We start from the raw sequence: 18,074 nt of genomic DNA on the forward strand, positions 1-18,074 counted from the left end.
GCTTCTCGGTGTCAGTTTGGTGGGTGTCCCTGGGCGGGCGGGCTGCCCCTCGGGAAAGAAAGCAGCAGGCCTCGAGTTTGTTAATCGCGACATATCTGGAGAAAGCATCAGTAGCCGCCTGGTCGTGGTTTCCCCCTGCGGTGTGTATGCCTCTTGCGGCTTCAGGCCAGCGAGAAGTCCTCGATCCTGGCTTTGTCAGGGGACACTCCCCTGATGCGTGTCTTTCACTCTGTAAATCCCCGGGGAAAAAAAGAAAACAGTACGGGGAGATATATCATCTGTCTCAAACTTAGGCTTTGTTGATAGAATGTTGCTGTCGTGCTACAGATTTGCATCATGGAAAAGCAAGTGCTTGAATCCTCTGAGGAGCGAACGTTTCAGTACCAAGATTCTCTGCCTTCCCTGCCCGTGCCTCCTCTTGATGAATCTTTAAGTAAATACCTTGATGCAGGTAATGACTTAGTACTGTAATAGTAGGGTAGTGTGTGCTGTTGTAACCAGGCTAATCTGAAGATGTTTGCGAAGTGATTTGTAGAGGCAGCTTGTATCAACTGATATAATTGGGGTGGGGTATCCACAAATTTAGAGTGCAGAGGGTCTTTTTCAGGTTCAAAATGGGAAACTAAGTGCCCAGAGCAACCTGAGTAAAAGTTTCCATTTTATCCCCATTTGCCTTTCTTCAGCATGGAAGTGAATTGGGCACGTGGAAAGGTTAACTTTTTGATTTGAGGTTTTTCCCCCAGAGGTTTTGGGTTTGATGGGTTTGTTTTTCAGCTGGTCTAATGAAAGATACTTCTTCATCTGCAAGTTTTGTTTCTCATGATGCCTATTTTCTTTGTTTATGACTCTGTTTGCCCAGGATCTTTGTTAAAAAAAAAATTATTTCAAACTTTTTCATACTTAAATGTTCTTCTTTCTTGCTGATGCTATTAACTATACAGTAGTAGGAAAAGGCAGTGGTAGGTATTTCTGGATAAATTCTGCCCTGAAATGTTTGCTCTCTAAAGAAGATCACATAAGAGAAAGGTTTTGAATGCAGCATCCATGCACATGTGTCTAGCTTTGTTTATTAAGCAGAGATGACTGGTTAATTCTTTTTTATCAGATTTTGGTATGTCCGGGGATAACAAAGATACATGGCCTAGTATCTTGAAATTTCCCAAAATAGAAATCCTTAAGTTTGCTCTGAGTTCCCTCTTATTCTGAGTGTAGTGGGGCTCAGTAGATGATAACAGGACTTCTTTGTTGTTCCTTACATCATCAGAATGTTGAAATGGTGGGTTTAGAGGAAAAATGTTGTGTGTGCATGCTTGTCAAAAAAACCTGTTTTCTTTTGCTTTAATGTAGATTAACTAAACGTCATGGTTTCTGCAAGTGGTGCTGCAATAGTAGTGAACCTGCAATAACAGAATTGCCCTTTAGAACTTAGTTTTTTAAACCCAGCTGGCTCTCCAAGTTAATAAATAACACTCATGGAGTGATAAAATCTGACAGTGAATTTGCTCTTGTTTTCTGATTCTGATCCATGTTTTCATAAACACCTTATCACGTGTCCCTTTTTTTTTTTCATGCTGAAATTACTTCCTACTTACTGTTCCTTGTACATAAGTCATTCTATAACTTTGATCATCATTGTTGATCTCCTTTAGTCTTGCTGGAGGCTGGAAGATAGTTAGTCCAGTATTTGTTTTCTGCCACATTCTTCCCTTGTTCAAATCCCTTAAAGCCAGAATGTGCAGTGCACAATTCTAGGCACTAGCTCGGTGATTCTCATCGCTTAAGCTCTTCGTTTGTTTAGCCTGTGAAGGTGAGTGAAGGAAAGGAGGTGCTTCTGAAGAACAGTTCAGAAGCTTCAGATGACCCTTCGTGGATGCTGTGAATCATTCCTTGGAAACTCTTGTCTTTTATTGGCTGGAGGAGGATCCCAGGCACTAAACATTAGTTAGTGCCCCTGTTGGTAAAGCACTTGTCTGTTTAAAGCCAGTCAACTGGAAAAGCTGGACAGAGTATGTCTTAGAAGGTGCCTTATTTACAGCTTTACAGTAGCTGTCTCTGCTTTGGATTCAGGATGACAAACCTTGTTTTGAAGGTAGGCCTTGAGCAGAGAAGATGGCCGTAGGCGTATTATTTAGCCTTTCAGCTCTCCCCAGAGGCTGAGACTCAGAAGCTTGGACTCAGCCTGAGAGTAGGAAAACCCAAAGCTCCGGCTTCCCAGATGGTTCCTTAACTATGCAACTGCAGATGTCTTTTATGGGATAGTTCTTATTCATAGGTGGAGCTGATCTGTGCAGAAAGGAAGACAAGATCTGTGGGCCTGGCAAAAGTGGTGAGAGAGAAGTTTCACTGAATCCTGCTGCTCCTACATCTGATCAAATAGTTTTTAAATGGAAAGAGACCCTGTCATCATAGAACCACGTAGGTTGGGATGGGTTTATCTAGACCAGATCCCTGCTCAAAGCTGGTCCAGCTACAGCAAGTTGCTCAGGCTTGCTTAGCTGGGTTTTGTATAACTGCAGGGATGGAGATTCCACAGCCTCTCTGGGTGACCTGTTCTGGTGTTTGATCACCCTCATGATTACAGGAGGGGGAACAAAAAACAAACCAGCAACAACAACCCCTCACATTTTCCTTGTCAGAAATTTCCTGTGTTCCAACTTGAGTCCATTTTCTCCTGTACTATTCTTGTGCTTCTCTGAGAGGAGACGTGCTTTATCTTCACTATGCCTTTCCATTCAGTTGTTATAAAGTGCAGCAAGGTCTTCCCTTTGCATTCTCTTGCTAAGCTGAACAAGCTCAGTTCTCAGCATCGCCTCATCACCATGTGCCCTAGTCCCCTAGAAATCTTGGTCACCCTGTGAATAGGGACCAGAACCCAGTAATTTTCCTTACTTTCTTTCTTGTGTGCATGCGCATATTGCTCTGTAACTTGACTTGAATAACAGAGGATAATCACTCTCTCTTACAATATTGTATGGTAGTAAGGTCACTCTCTGGGAAACGTGAGTGTTGGACTACCCTCAGTCTGGGGAGGCTTTCAACTCCAGGTTTCCTGGGTGAATACTGTAGACTGCTAAATAGTATAGGTGGATGGCTCTTTCTCTATTACATCTTTTTTCATCTGTGTTCACAAGTGACAGTGGTACAGTTCAAGTTGCGTCAAAATATTGTTTATATTGACTTTAACGAGGCCTTGACACATCAAAAGCCTTTTTTTTTCCTCGTAGACAAACTGATAATAGGTAGTGGACAGTCAGGTGGACTGGAAACTGGCTCAGTTGCTGGGCTCAAAGGTTTGTGATCAGCAGCACATATTCCAGATGTAGGCCAGTCTCTGATGGTGTACCCCAGGGGTCCGCTGTTGTTTAATATCTTCACTGATGACCTGGATGATGGGACAGAGTGCACTCTGAGTTTGCAGGTGATACAAAGCTGGAAGGAGTGGCTGATGCTCCAAGTGGTTGTACTGCCATCAGAGGGAGCCTGACAGGCTAGAGGAGCAGGCTGACAGGAGCCTCATGAAGTTCAACAAAGGGAAATGCCAAGCCATGCACCCAGGGAGGAATAACCCCCCACACCAGCATAAGCCAGGGCCAACTGGCTGGAAAGCAGCTTTGCAGAAGAGCCTCTGGGGTCCTAGTGGGCACAAAGTTGAACATGAGCCAGCAATGTGCACTTGCAGCAAGGCAGGTCAGCAGTCTTCAGGAAGGAAGAGCATTGCCAGCAGGTGGAGAGAGGCGATCCTTCCCCCCTGTTCAGCACTGGGGAGGCCACATCTAGAGTGCTGCATCCATTTCTGGGCTCCCCAGTACAAGCAAGACATGGATTTACTGAAGTGAGCCCAGTGAAGGGCCGTGAGGGTGATTAAGGGCTTGGATTACCTGACATATGAGAAGAGACTGAGAGAGCTGTGATTGTCCAGCCTGGGGAAGAAAAGGCTCTGGGGGGAATTTTTGTAATGTGTGTAAATACTAGGTGGGGAGGAGTAAAGACTGAACTGGACATCACAGTGGTATCCAGTGACAGGAGAAGATGTGATGGGCACAAACTGAAATACAAGAAATTTCTTTTAAATGTAAGAAAACTCTTTATTGTGAAGGTGGTTAAGCACTGGAACAGGTTGCTTCCAGGGAGGTTGTAGAGTCTCTGACCTTGGAGATACTCAAAACCCAACGCAGTCCTGAGCGGCCTGCCATAGCTGACCCTGCTGAATGAGGTGTTGGACTAGGCGATCTCTAGATCTGTGAAGCAGAAATAAAGTAGCGGTTGCAGGCAAGCAGTCATAATTACGAGACACAGTTTTGAGGAAGTAAGGTTTTAAGTCTACAAGGATAGGTAAGTATTTGAGACCTTGCCCACCTGAACCTCCGTTGTTACTTGCAAAGATTAGAGATGATACAGATACACAATTACTAAAAATGAAACAAGTATCCTTCTTTGTTTCTTAACAGCTGTAAGTAGATCCCAGGGTTAGCACTAGAACAGACAGCAGAGTCCAGCAGCCACAAAAATTAATCAGACCTCATTGCGTAGGCAATGACTGAATCATCAGAAACTTCCCCTCCTTCTGCCATTCTGTTTGCCACTGACTTCACAATCTAAGTATAAAGGTAACAGCAAATATGTTACATGCAAGGTGAGTAAAAGAAGACAAGGAGCTGTGCCAGTTTGGAAACTGACATCAGCAGTGCCTGTTACTGGTCATAGATTTCATGGTAAAAGGGCTGTAAGGAGGGTTTTAGATTAAAATAATGACTAGTTTTGCAAATGTTTACAGAGCACTTTGGCCTGTATGGCATGTGATCTGAGAGAAATCCAAAAGTATTTTAAAATATAAAAATTGAGTAGTAGTAACTGCCATCGGTGTCATTGAAAGGTAGGCATAACATGGGGACAGGAAATGAGAATTGAAGCAAGGTACTTGTAGACAGTGAATGGACTTCTGAAAATAAAGCCAAGTAGCTTATGGTTGGTTCATTAAAGTGGCAGGCAGTGGCTCAGTGTATTAATTTACAAAGGAAGTTCCTGTAAGTTTTAATTATCCAGTGAATTCTGTGGCAGCTGGAGTTGCAGAACTGCATAGTATTTTCAGCTACAGTTTTAAATACATCGGATTTAGTTATTGGTTAGGTATTTCAGGTTTTCAGCAGTTGCTTTCATCTTCTAACATCTGTATTTATTGAAAAGTATGTATTTACGTTTTATTAGAGCATGCTGTGGTTTATTTACAGATTTTTAAAAGGTGTTTTCCCTTCAAATATTTGTTTTGGAAAAATAAATGTTGAGTATTTTCATCCACTCCCTTGCCTGTGGATATCTCAGTCTTGGAATAAATGTCAGTATGCAGTTGTGTTTAAAATAAGAAATTTCCTTTTTACAGTGAAGCCATTTCTAAATCAAGAAGAATATCAAAGAACTGAGGATATAGTTAAAAAATTTGAAAATGGGATTGGGAAGGAGTTGCATCAGAAATTACTGGAAAGAGCAAAAACGAGAAGGAATTGGGTATGTATTTAGATGTGTAAGAAATCATAATTCACCTTATGGAAAGTTGGTTGTTCAGAATATAATTTAGAGAGCCATTTAGCTCTTTTTTTTAGTCTTAGAATCTTCCTTGTATCTGTCACTTGGCCTATGGATATGAACATACTCACTTTATATATGCATGATGTGGTTTTTTTCGAAGTTGGGTGGCTAAGAGAGTTCACTAACTGAAATGTTGAGTTACCTACCAGCTTTTGAATTCTTTGTCTCTCAGTCTCTTCTTCTATCACCTCTGTCCTCCCTCTCTCCACCCTGCTCCCCCCAAAAAAGAAGTTGTTTTAACGTTGACTTTTGACAGAGAAGGGGATACAAGGGCGGTTGTTACCAAGTGGCATTAATGAGAACTGTATAAATCTTAACATGACCCACTCTGGAGTGGGGATTTTCAGATTATGGTAGAAACAATACATTATGAACTGTCCATCCCAGATCCTTCCTCACACAAATCTCCTTTCCTTTCATTCTTCGTGGAGTAACCAGTCTGATATTCACAGCAGCCACAGCTGACATCTGCAAGAGTTTAAGGGAAGAACTCTTCATCATAATTTGCAGTTTAGTAGTCTTAAGTAGTAACGAATTTTATTTCAAGCTTGAAAATAGAAGAGCTAGATGCGTCCTTACCCACAGCAGTTAGTTTTGAACCACTGTCCCGCCTTCTATTACATAGGAACTACTATTCAAAATATTAAAAAAAAAAAAGTAGTAAAAAAAAAAAAGCAGGCAGTTGAACAATCAGGTGATTATTAAAGAATTAATGTATAAAAATTCTGATGCTAAACATTTTCCATTTTCAGCTGGAGGACTGGTGGCTGAATGTGGCTTATCTTGATCTTCGCATATCAACGCAAATACACTGCAATATGGGAGGCCCTGGTCCCTATATCGAACACTGCTGGCCACCCAAAGAGGGCAGTCAGATAGAAAGAGCATGTGTAAATATATGGCATACCCTGAAATACTGGGATCTATTACGAACGTAAGACTTTAAGAAAAAATAATTTATTCTAAATATTAACGATCTATGTATACTTCAGTCACAAAAATATGTTTATATTCACTGGTATGTGTTATTTGCCGTAAAAGATGGGTTTGTCTTGACTTGCATAATTATAATCTTGTTTAATTTTGGTGTATTTGTTTACCACAGAGAGAAGGTGACTATAGAGAGGTCTGGGAATGCTGTTCTGGACATGAACCAATTTCGAATGCTCTTTTGCACTTGCAAAATTCCTGGAGTTACCAGAGACTCGATCAGCAATCATTTTAAAACTGGTAAACAAATGCCAATTGTGGGTTAATACAAGCAAATGATTTTGTATTAATGGGCTAGTGGATTGGTCACTTTAACCATAAAATACTTGCTTCCTCAAGCACTACATCAGGTACTGGTTTTTGAGTGCTTATATAAGGAAGCAAAAAAGATACCTAATCTACAAATGAATAACTGAAACAGGTTGTGTAGATGCTCTGACAACTGAAGGACCCGATCATCTGCAAAGTACCTTAGCAGCAGGCTTGCTGCATTTTCCTTTTAAAAAAATAAACAAAACTCATGCAAGAGAGAAATGTTGCTAGATCAACTTTCAGCAAGCAACACTTGTTTTGGCAGAGGGTGTTCCTGCCTACAAAGATATACAAATAAATAACATTTGCTACTGGGTAATGATGATGACTTGAAGTAGTTAATAATGGTGAAAGTTATGAACTTCTGTGTATTTTCTCTCACAGTTTTAAAAATGTCTTCAAATTTGCGATTACACCATACAATTGGACTTCAAAAGTTATTCTTTTTTCTTTCCTGTTTTTAACTGTGTGAAGTCTGCCTCATTTTGAACAAAAAATGGGGTTTAAGACTTGCTGAGTGTTTTTCCTCTATCTGTCACTCACTTTATCCCCACAGCTGGATTTTCATGTTTTGTTGTTTTGTTTCATTTCAGAGACTGAAGGTGAATGCCCATCTCACTTAGTAGTCCTGTGTCGAGGTCGAGTGTTTGCATTTGATGCTATACATGAAGGCAATATGGTGACTCCTCCAGAGATTTTCAGGTTTCCAAACTTCCTTTTTCAAATGAGCTGTCCTATTTAAGCTACATACCAAAGAAAGTCTTTCTTTTTTTATCCCCTTCACCCCAAAGAATTAGGTGTGTGAGAGGTTACAGCTTCTCCTCTAGCTGAGCATTCAGATTTGAGTAAATGTCTTGTTTGGCTGGCATCTTCTTGTTGTAATACGCCCATAGACCATCATGCAAAAGGGCTGAATGAAGATGTTTCAGTAGGAAACATGCATTTATGTGTGAAGTTTCTTGTCATGGAATTACTAGGATTCTAAGTAACATCATTCCTTTTAGGATAAATCCACACTGATAATTGTCTCATTGCTACCTAATCATTATCAAAGATTCAGCACCACTGTCATGTCTCGTGCTCGGGAAAGTTTGATCTTACTGCTGAATCTTAAATCTCATTTTAAATCAAGGGCGTAGTAACACTTCAGGATCATGGTTGTTTACATATAAGTTTGTACTGGACTGGTAGCTGCAATTTGAATTAACCATTAGTGACTGAAAACAGCAGGTCTTCATCAGGTCTTAGAGTCTGAGGGAGCTGATTCATGCTTCCCGAAAATTCACATTAGCTTCTGAATGTGGAACAAAAATTCCAGCTTGGCAAAAGAGAAAGAGATAAAAAGGGTGACTTTTATCTTCTCTCCATATGTTCTTTGTTAACTCCTGTTTTTGAAATCTTAAAGGCAACTTACTTATATACAGAAAAGATGCCATAGTGAGCCAGATGGACCAGGACTGGCAGCCTTAACAAGCAACGAAAGGACAAAATGGGCAGAGGTGGGAATACTTCCAACAACTGATTCCTGAGAAAAGCGTTGTGATCGCTGGAAATATGTCATTTCACTTAGCTTTGTATTTTTGTGCTTTTTAGTTACGTGAATATTTGATTGATCTTGATCCAAAGAACTTAACTCTTCTGGAAAAAATTCAGAGAAGTTTGTTTGTGGTCTGCCTCGATGATTCTAGTCCCCATGCAACTCCTGAGGATTACACCGAGGTAGCTAAGGATTTTTGATAATTTGTATGTGGTCATCTTTATATAAACATTTCTTCTGCATATATGTAGAAGTAGCACTTCTTGCTCTTTCAGAACAGAGCAAATGAAGCAGATAAATATGCAGATAGTGCTTCTTGTTGATCCATAGGAATACTTAAATAGTTTGAATTGTTAGGACATTGGAAGTGGGAGTGGCTGAAAGCTGCCTTCATAATCTTTTAGCCCTCTATCCTTCAGGGTCCTCAAAAATATAGTAATCAACTTGTTTTCACTCCTTAATTTAAAAACTTGGGTTTATAATCATGTTTCATCTTCAACTGGATGAAAATGTCTTATCTCTCAGGGAGGTCTCACCATCTTGATGTAGGCTTGATTTAGCTGACAGAGGTTGGCAGCGTACTCAGTGTTTGTTTTTTTTTTTAAAACCCACAGTGTGTTACTCTTGCTTTAGGTTACAAGGCTGGGGCTAGCAGGGGATCCAACTGTACGCTGGGGAGATAAATCCTACAGTAGCATATTCTTTTCCAATGGAACCTGTAGTGCATTCTGTGATGTAAGTTGAAAAATTTTTTCCCCCTTATAAACCTTTCAAGTATTTATTTACTAAGTTTTCCTTTTCATAGTATTATTTTAAATGTTTTAATATGTTCCTCTTTAGTGTAGCCTTGTTTACCAGGCACCTTGTCTGGCAAGTTTCCAAAAGCAGTCTTCTTTCACAGTGTTAGTTAATTACACTATACTTGGATTAAGAACATGAGATTTGAAATCATAATCTTATTTCTAGAAGTATTTAATGAGAGAGTTCCAAAGACAAAAAATACATTACACAAGTAGACTTAAAATTAACTCTTTGTATCATGTAGCTATTTGAATAGCTGTATGTTTTACACTCTGATTCTTTTTTAAACTTGTTATTGAATGGGCAGAAGGGCCTACATCTTGCCTGAAATATGCTTTTCCACAGCAGTGGTGTGTTGTGCCTTCCTATCTGGCTGCAGGGCAGTCAAAACAGTGGGTGGACTTACAGTAGTTCTATATGCATTGTAGAACTAGAAAAACAAGTCCAACACTGTGCAGTAAAGCTGTTGGTTGGCAGGAAAAAGAGTGGGGTAGGGGAAAAAAGCGATTTGATCCTCTTGCAGTTATGCAAATAATGTGATATCTTGTCTTACTTGATTCTAGCATTCTCCTCTCGATGCCATGGCTTTAATTACCATGTTATCTTATGTCGAAAAGAAGATTATTGAAAATGAGGGAAAATGGAAGGTATCTGTCCTTTAAACTTTCAGATGTATTGGTTAATGTGTCTTTTCTTATGGATAACATTTTCTGTTTTCTCTCTTTCTTTCTGTCCGCATCCTTCCAGGGCTCAGATAAAGTGAGGGATATTCCATGGCCAGAGGAACTTGTATTCACAGTGGATCAAAAAATTATAAATGAAATTGGATGTACTAAAGAGTTGTATTACAAAAAGGTAGAATTTATTTTATTTGAACCTGATTTCCCACCCCCCATTCTATTTGCATGTTTTTAGCTGGCCTTTCTCCATGCTGGAGAACAGGGATGAAAATGTTATTGATGAATTGATGTATCAGGGGACTTAACACCACGGTTTAATTTTTTACATTGTTGGTTTACGTTGAATGTGTTTTATTTTAAGTGAATCAGGTTGTGATATTTGCGGTTTCTTGAATTCTGGTTTCTTTTTTCCTCCTGTGGTTTGTCAGGTATCTGACTTGCAGCTAGTGAACTATGCCTTCACAGCCTTTGGCAAAGCATTGATTAGAAAGAAAAAACTTCATCCCGATACGTTTGTGCAGCTTGCCCTTCAGCTGGCTTATTACAAATGCCATGGACGGTAAGAAAAATCTCATTGCCCAGATTAGAAATAAAAAAATAGTTTCTTGAGTAAAGGGGTGGATCTGGAGATACGATGTAGTGGCCTTGCAATGCCAGTGTGTAATTTGCTATGGTGATACAAGAATGAAGAAGTAAGGTTTTTTTTCAAATTAACAGTTGTATTTTGCGCCATTGAACTCCATGCAGCTTGTGTTCTCAGCTTTAGAAGAATTGCATCCTTGTGCCCATAGGGATCATGTGCATACACACTGTGGAATGGAGGGCAGAAGACAATCTGTGAAAAAGTGGATTTGGACTGTACAAAGTAAATATTCGAGCAAACGCCAAATGCATAATGGATCAGGATTCTTTAATGTGAAATAGTTGCTCAGATGGAGAAGAAAGCTTTATCTGTAGCAAGTAGCAGCCATCAGTAAAATGGTTAGTCTTCCAAGCCTGCAAAAAGCCTCGCAAACCTCGGTGTCTCACCTTCTTTAGCAACGTTAGATGTGAAGGTGTGGGCAGAGATATAGATAGTGACTCTCCAATTGCCTGACTCCACGTTTTTGGGTGTGTCATTTTATTTTGTATTATTGGTAAAAGGCAGCATTCTTCCTGGTATTGGTGTTCCCAAATTTCTGTCTGCTAACTAGCACTGATTATGGCTTGTGTAAGTCATTATTGACCTGGTGAGTATTGCTTGCCTCGGAAAAAGGAGGGTTTCGTCATATGAGCATGATACTTAGTCACTGGAGATGCCTGTCTCATCATAAGAAAGGCTGGTAGGTATCAGTTTGCTGAACACCGGAATAAATTAATTGACTAAAATAGCCTGTTAAGTCTGTTCTAAACACACAACTATGTTTCATGTAAGTGGTATATTAAATGGTAGACTGTCGTAGGGCTGGGGATGCTACAGGTAAAAGCTGGATGGGTGTCAGTATGTAACAGAGAAGGATTTGAACCTTCTCCTTATAAATGCATTGGGACACCCTGCTTATTTCAAGGGTCTCTCTTAATTTTTGAGTTTTTGGACAGTGCATTATTTCAGCTTATATATAGTAGAGGCTGGCAGATCTGTAGTCTGCAGAAAATAGCCATGACAACCCAGTCTTTTCAAGGTATGATTATAGCACTGGCACTTTTTCAGTCATCTGTCTCATAAAAACTTGTAGAGTTCCTTTGTTGGCTCTTTTTTCAGACACAAAATTTAAAGAAAACTGGTGGCTTACTGATACTTGTAGCTAAGCTAGATGTGTAAGATACTCAGCAGGACCTTTTTAATCCTTGAAAGAGCATATAGTTTTATTAAGTTAATGAAATACTCTTCCCTAATTTTTCTTCTTAGCCCAGGCTGCTGTTACGAAACTGCCATGACCAGGCGTTTCTATCACGGCCGCACAGAGACCATAAGATCATGTACTGTGGAAGCAATGGAGTGGTGCAAGTCCATGCTGGATCCTTCTGACAGTGTAAATACTGAAATCCTACTTTACACATAATGTATTTAGAAGGCCTGTCACTTGAACGGTTTAAAACTCATTTTTCTATTGTCTCCTTAATGGGGATTGGCCTATTTCCAGTGAGACAGATTTCAAGCAACACAACATTTGAAATCTGGCTCTGGTCACTGTGACTGAGGTGAACTGTCATGTGTGGGCTTGTTTGGTTTCCTATCCTATTTACCTTTTGGTTTCAAGAATGTGTTTGAGTTACATTCACACTTCCCCTCCACCCCCCCCAAAAAAAAGCAGCTGGGTTGGAACCATGTATTCTGCTGTGGAGTAGTTCTGTTGCTGTTTTGGTTTTTAAGTGAAATCAGGAAATGTTAATCTAAGCACTGAGTCTGAGAGCAAGATTGAAATTTGTTTTTGTCCTAGTGGCAACAGGGATGTATTCCAGAGTTTGTCTCTGAATAACTGAACTGGTGACCTTTTCCCAGTAACTACCCTCTGGTGCTTGGCTGGCAGAGCATTTCGTGCCTTTCTTGCCAAGTGAGAGCTGTACTAAAGCTCTTTCTGTTGCCCTCACTCCAGAGCCTGAGAAATGAAGTAAGGAGAAGAAGATTTTTGAGACAAAGGGCTACATATCTTTAGGAATTCAAAAGTTCTATATTATTAATGCATCTGAGAAACATACAGAAATATGGCTATCAGGAAGTATGTGTGGCTGATAATAGTAGTCTTTAGAAGCACTGCCTTCTTATGACATATGCTGCAGCTTTAAAACTCTATTTTCTGGCCATCATTCAAATCTGCTTTCCTATTGCAAATATGAATTCCTGTTATTTCTCCACTCTTCAGTTATCTCCTAACCAATTAGCAGGTTTCTATGGGTAATACACAGAGGTTTTTTACTTTCAACACTAACTTTAGCCTTTTTCTCTTTATAATTTTAAATAGCATCTCCAAATATCCAAATGTACCTTTCAAGTTCCTCTATTTTCTTCTGTCTAAAATTGCTTGGAACTATGAAAGGGAAAAACTTGCTGATCTGTGATTCCTGATGTGTTACTCATCTGGATTTTTTTTTCTTTTTTTTTTTTTTTTTTTCCCCCCCCACTCCTGTCTCCCCTACTTCACATAGAATTATCAACGACTACAGCTGATGCATAAGGCATTTGCAAAGCACAATAAAATGAGGAAAGAATGTGAGAATGGAAAAGGTACTCTGGGATCAAGAGGTTTTGTTTTGTTTTTTCTTGTGGGTAAAAAGGGAATATTACTGTATGCTATTACATTTTCTCTGTCTCCTTGTTTTCAACCTGAGTAAAAACTTCCCCTTAGCATTTTATGCTTTAATTTTGGGGAAAGGAATTAAAACCTAGTCCTTGCACCCTTCCTTGTGCCCCAAAGACACATTCATTTTGAATATTAATTCACTTTTTCTGGCCAGCTAAACATTATTTCAGAATATCTTCTGACCAAATATGTGCTTAGCTGGAAAGTGGGAAATGCAGTCTTTTCAGGCAGAGGAGAGATTTGGGTGAAATTCTAAACCACCTTTGTTAGCGTGGCAAGCTATTCCTATGAATGAGATAGAATAGCTGGGAAATAATCACCTGATGAACCTTCATGTTCTCTCCATCCTACCTAGTGATTTATCTAGGCAGTTATGGCCTTGAAAGCCAATCCTGTCTCCCCTACTTCACATAGAATTATCAACGACTACAGCTGATGCATAAGGCATTTGCAAAGCACAATAAAATGAGGAAAGAATGTGAGAATGGAAAAGGTACTCTGGGATCAAGGGGTTTTGTTTTGTTTTTTCTTGTGGGTAAAAAGGGAATATTACTGTATGCTATTACATTTTCTCTGTCTCCTTGTTTTCAACCTGAGTAAAAACTTCCCCTTAGCATTTTATGCTTTAATTTTGGGGAAAGGAATTAAAACCTAGTCCTTGCACCCTTCCTTGTGCCCCAAAGACACATTCATTTTGAATATTAATTCACTTTTTCTGGCCAGCTAAACATTATTTCAGAATATCTTCTGACCAAATATGTGCTTAGCTGGAAAGTGGGAAATGCAGTCTTTTCAGGCAGAGGAGAGATTTGGGTGAAATTCTAAACCACCTTTGTTAGCGTGGCAAGCTATTCCTATGAATGAGATAGAATAGCTGGGAAATAATCACCTGATGAACCTTCATGTTCTCTCCATCCTACCTAGTGATTTATCTAGGCAGTTATGGCCTTGAAAGCCTTTTCACCTTGTCCATGTAATTGCCAGTGGGCCAGTTTCACTGTGTGGAACTCCTCATCCTTGACTGACATGGAAGTTTTCTTGGGTTTTGTTTCCCACAGGAACTGTGCTGGGTTTATATTACTTAGTTCATTTGCATTTGGGCTTAGTGTCACAAGCTGAAAGTGTTGAAGGCCTCTTAGATCAAATATTTGGGAAATTTTTTTGTAAGCTACAATATGAATCTTCATTTTTAGTAGACTCTGTCATTTGTCTGCCCTTCAGCTGCTATTTGAGTTTCCAGCTATCCGGACCGGAAGAAGTAGAAAAACGGGAATTGATGCTGTTCATGATGCAGTATTTGCATTTATTTGACAGGATTTGATCGTCATCTTCTGGGTCTCCTACTTGTAGCACAGGAGCAAGGACTGCCAGTGCCAGAACTTTATGTGGATAATGCCTTCACAGCTAGGTAATTCGTATTCTTGTCCTGTGGGGAGGTTGTATCTCTTGATACTGAGGACTTTGTTACATTGGCCTTATGCATGCTGATTTCTTGATCTCTAGGATGAAACAACTTTTTTGCAAAACTCACTTTTTTTTTTTTTTAATTATCTTTAAAAGTGCTGGTTTTATTTTGTGTTGTTTTACAGTGGAGGAGGTGGGAATTTTATTCTTTCAACTAGTCTGACTGGCTACGGTAGGCTTACTGGATCTGTAGTCCCAATGGTACAACATGGCTATGGCTTTTTTTATGCAATCAGGGATGACAGGTAAGGATATAATTTTATTTTGGGCATGGTTCTGTCCCTGTCAGAAAGGGAAAAGCGGCTAACAACTAGAAAGAGGAAAGGAAAAGACAGAAGAAACATGGCCGAGTGTGGCAGAAAAGGCTGAGGAGTGAGGTACCTGAGAATAGAGGCATTAATATTCTAGGTGAAGTGAGCACCAAGATACTGACAATAAGCAGAAAGAAAAGAGTAGGGAAGGTGAAAGAAGGGAGGAACAAAGACGTTAACTTACTTTAAAATAAGCTTTTTGGTTTTGGAGATCATTAAGTGTAACATGCAAAGGTGTTTTTTAAAAAGTGGCAATTGAGTGAGGTAGACAAGGTAGAGTACAGGTGAGCACAGTGTCCATCACTCTTGGCAGTGACACGCACATCTCTGGACTCAAACCAGACCTCTTTGAGTAACAAGGAGAAGCTAAACATTTGTCTTCTCTTCTCATAAAATGATAGGATTTGAAAAGATCCAACTTTGGCTTATTGAGCTTATGGACAAAAATTATTGCTGCTTTATTGAACCTAATAAACTACTTTGATTATAATGTGTTGAGATAACTTGCTGTTTTGTGATTTAGGTGTAATTAGGTTGACTTTTTCCTAAAGCTAAATAATGGATTGTGTGCAGATTTGATTCAGTTTGAGAATACAAACAGTCTATACTTTGATCTATGGCTCTGTTAAATAGAACTAGCTAAAGATCTCCCTTTTGTTAGGTAAATAGGAAAGCAGTGCTTTCTTCTCTGCAACTAGTTGAAGGTTTAAATATAATTCACCGTATTTTCAAATATAAACAGAAAAGTTAAGTCACTGTGCATGTAGAAACAGGTATTTAAATCAAAGTATTTAGTTTCAAGATCTGTCAAGGTCATTGCTTACTGAAGGTTCTAGGGATCAGAGTCCTTTTTGAATGTTGAGCCTGTATGTTCATGTGACAATTTTTGCTTCAGAATTTATGTCAATAATTTCACATTTCAGGGCAGTTTGTGTGACTTGTATCCTAGACCCTGACAATTAAGAGTGGTAACTTCATTGTTTTCTACCTCAATAGGATTGTTGCTACCTGTTCTTCTTGGAAATCATGTCCAGAGACTAATGCAGAAGTGCTGTGCAGAACTGTGTTCCAGTGTTTTCAGGACATGCTACAATTAACAGTTGCAGCTCAGCTGTAAGGTTGATAATGATGTAAAAGCCTTTGCAAGCTCATGAGTTACGTGTCGCACTTATAAATGCAATGTTACTCAAGAGTACTGTTATATTGAAGTTAAGACATGTAATGATCTGTGTTAAGTCTACCTATGTTTATGAGATTTACTGTGGTAACAGTACCCATTTGAGAGTAATGTAGCCATTTGCAACAACAATGCAAGCAGTAGTACCTTATCTATGTAGAACTATGCAATATTAAAATATGCCTCAACAATGCAAATGTACTTGAGAGACGGGGTGTTGGAAGTGGAGAATTTATGGGATATTTGTATTTATGATCTTAGTAGTAACACATAGAATACTTTGTAGTTTACTGATATTGTTTATGCCAGTGGAGCACTTAACTGCGTACTTAAGAATAATCACACTATCCTCTTAGGTGGTTATGCTTCCTGTTCATGGTGGTTTATGAAATAGAAGGGCTGCCTCCCTCAGGCCATATGTTATTTATAAGTTCTCTTTCATTTTTGCTATTGGGATTATACCAAATACATGCTGTATCCATGAATGGGGATGTTCCCACTACATTTGTAGTATGAGAGCACTACAATCTGAAGTACTTTGAAAATGGAGCTATCAGAGAAAGAAGTCAGCATAGGAGTTCCAAATTCCTCAGTTTTCATCTTCTAGTGAACTTGTGAACATCTGCTGCTTTACACCAATAATACCCAGTAAAAGTAAGTACTGAATGCAGTTTGCCATTCTCAGGATTTTAAGATTTAATTCCTCTGTTTGAGCAGCTTTGTATTTTCCTGTCTTAGAAATAAAATTCTTCTAAAAATCAGCTTTGTATTGATTGATTTATGGGTGAACTGTTTAATGTGCAGCAACTAAACTTTGTGAGAGAGAGATGGTCTTGGGGATGGATGAACTTGAAATAGAGATTCTAATGTACCCATTGTTTTTTCTCTACTTTCTGGAATTTTGAGAGAGATCAGAGATTATTATTTGTTTTACAGAAACAGCTACATCCTCAGCTAACTCTGTTGCATATTTTTTTCCACAGTAGCAAGAACAGAGTTTCTCTTTTTATTTCCTTCCTCAAAGCTTGACACTTCCCTGAGTAACAGGCCAGGGCGTGTTATACTGTGTCTTGTTGCTGCAGAAAACAGTCTCATTATTTCAGCCTTTGTCTTCCCTGCCTTCATTGGACTACTTGTATGTCCTCTCTCAATTAAATCCGACAACCATTTGTTGTTTAATGGTGGATTTGAGGTCTTCCAAAACTCACTACAGAATCACAGAATGGCAAGGGTTGGAAGGGACCTCAGGAGATCATGTAGTCCAACCCCCCTGCTAAAGCAGGGTCACCTGAGTAAGAATCCATTCCTGTTCTGGAGTGCTTACAATAACTTCTCGGAGGTAAATGACTTTCTGAAATACCTTGGTTAGTGAAGCGTGTGTCTTCATGGTGCTGTGATTTCGGTGAGATTGATTGGGATTTTGGTGCAAGTTATGCCTGATGGTTTTTATTCCTCCTCCCCCAAGTTCTCTCTGACAGTTACAACCCTCAGTTTCACCCCTCAGTTGGGTTAGTAAACAAGTGACAAGAACAGTTTGCTTTGAAGACTCATGTGAAACAGCCTGAAATCTGATAAAGGGTATAATTGTGCATTTATTTGCATTTATTTTCCACACACCTACCCCTGCCTCTCTGGGGATTTCTGGGAGCGTAGAAATCTTGGCAGAAATATGGAAAAAGGAAAACTATTTCAGCAGGTGTGTCACTGAGAAAATGTTATTCAATCACCAGCATAAGCAGAATTTCCTGTTCAGCCGGGACAGTCTGCGTGCCTTGCTTAGAGGAACTGAAGACAGAAGGGTATCCAGAGAGAACAAAATTAAATTCTGCGAGTTGTTAGAGCTACTTGTTATGTGCTGTGGATGCATGAATTCATGAGTGTGGTGCTCACTTCCATGTGAGGAGTAAAGCATTTTTGATTTAAAGTTGTTCTACTAAG

General features: G+C 39.4%; 1 protein-coding gene across 3 annotated transcripts; it reads left to right on the forward strand.

Annotated features, from left to right (window-relative positions):
- The first annotated feature begins 298 nt into the window (after positions 1 to 298).
- On the forward strand, positions 299 to 16,860 carry CROT (carnitine O-octanoyltransferase). 3 transcript variants are annotated; one of them, XM_009641612.2, is made up of 16 exons: positions 299 to 451; positions 5,378 to 5,502; positions 6,336 to 6,517; positions 6,689 to 6,813; positions 7,479 to 7,587; positions 8,291 to 8,384; positions 8,479 to 8,604; positions 9,056 to 9,157; positions 9,787 to 9,870; positions 9,971 to 10,078; positions 10,332 to 10,462; positions 11,792 to 11,915; positions 13,030 to 13,108; positions 14,499 to 14,592; positions 14,774 to 14,893; positions 15,956 to 16,860. In XM_009641612.2, the coding sequence occupies exons 1-16, from the start codon at positions 337 to 339 to the stop codon at positions 16,074 to 16,076; spliced, it is 1,839 nt and encodes a 612-aa protein (XP_009639907.1). In that variant the 5' UTR covers positions 299 to 336; the 3' UTR covers positions 16,077 to 16,860. The 3 variants fall into 3 exon arrangements, with proteins under 3 accessions (XP_009639907.1, XP_035753091.1, XP_035753099.1); XM_035897198.1 differs by lacking the exons at positions 11,792 to 11,915; positions 13,030 to 13,108; positions 14,499 to 14,592; positions 14,774 to 14,893; positions 15,956 to 16,860 and adding an exon at positions 10,695 to 11,758; XM_035897206.1 differs by lacking the exons at positions 11,792 to 11,915; positions 13,030 to 13,108; positions 14,499 to 14,592; positions 14,774 to 14,893; positions 15,956 to 16,860 and adding an exon at positions 10,651 to 10,696.
- Positions 16,861 to 18,074: the final 1,214 nt, after the last annotated feature.

Source organism: Egretta garzetta, unplaced genomic scaffold (genome assembly GCF_000687185.1).
Source record: "Egretta garzetta isolate BGI_Z169 unplaced genomic scaffold, ASM68718v1 scaffold30, whole genome shotgun sequence".
In the NCBI taxonomy this organism is placed as follows: domain Eukaryota; kingdom Metazoa; phylum Chordata; class Aves; order Pelecaniformes; family Ardeidae; genus Egretta; species Egretta garzetta.

Excerpts from the sequence above, each read along its gene's own strand:
- CROT (XM_009641612.2), top strand. The coding sequence starts at position 337 with ATGGAAAAGCAAGTGCTTGAATCCTCTGAGGAGCGAACGTTTCAGTAC. Across the intron at positions 8,605-9,055 it reads CTCCTGAGGATTACACCGAG|GTTACAAGGCTGGGGCTAGC; the intron begins GTAGCTAAGGAT and ends CTCTTGCTTTAG. Across the intron at positions 9,158-9,786 it reads CCTGTAGTGCATTCTGTGAT|CATTCTCCTCTCGATGCCAT; the intron begins GTAAGTTGAAAA and ends ACTTGATTCTAG.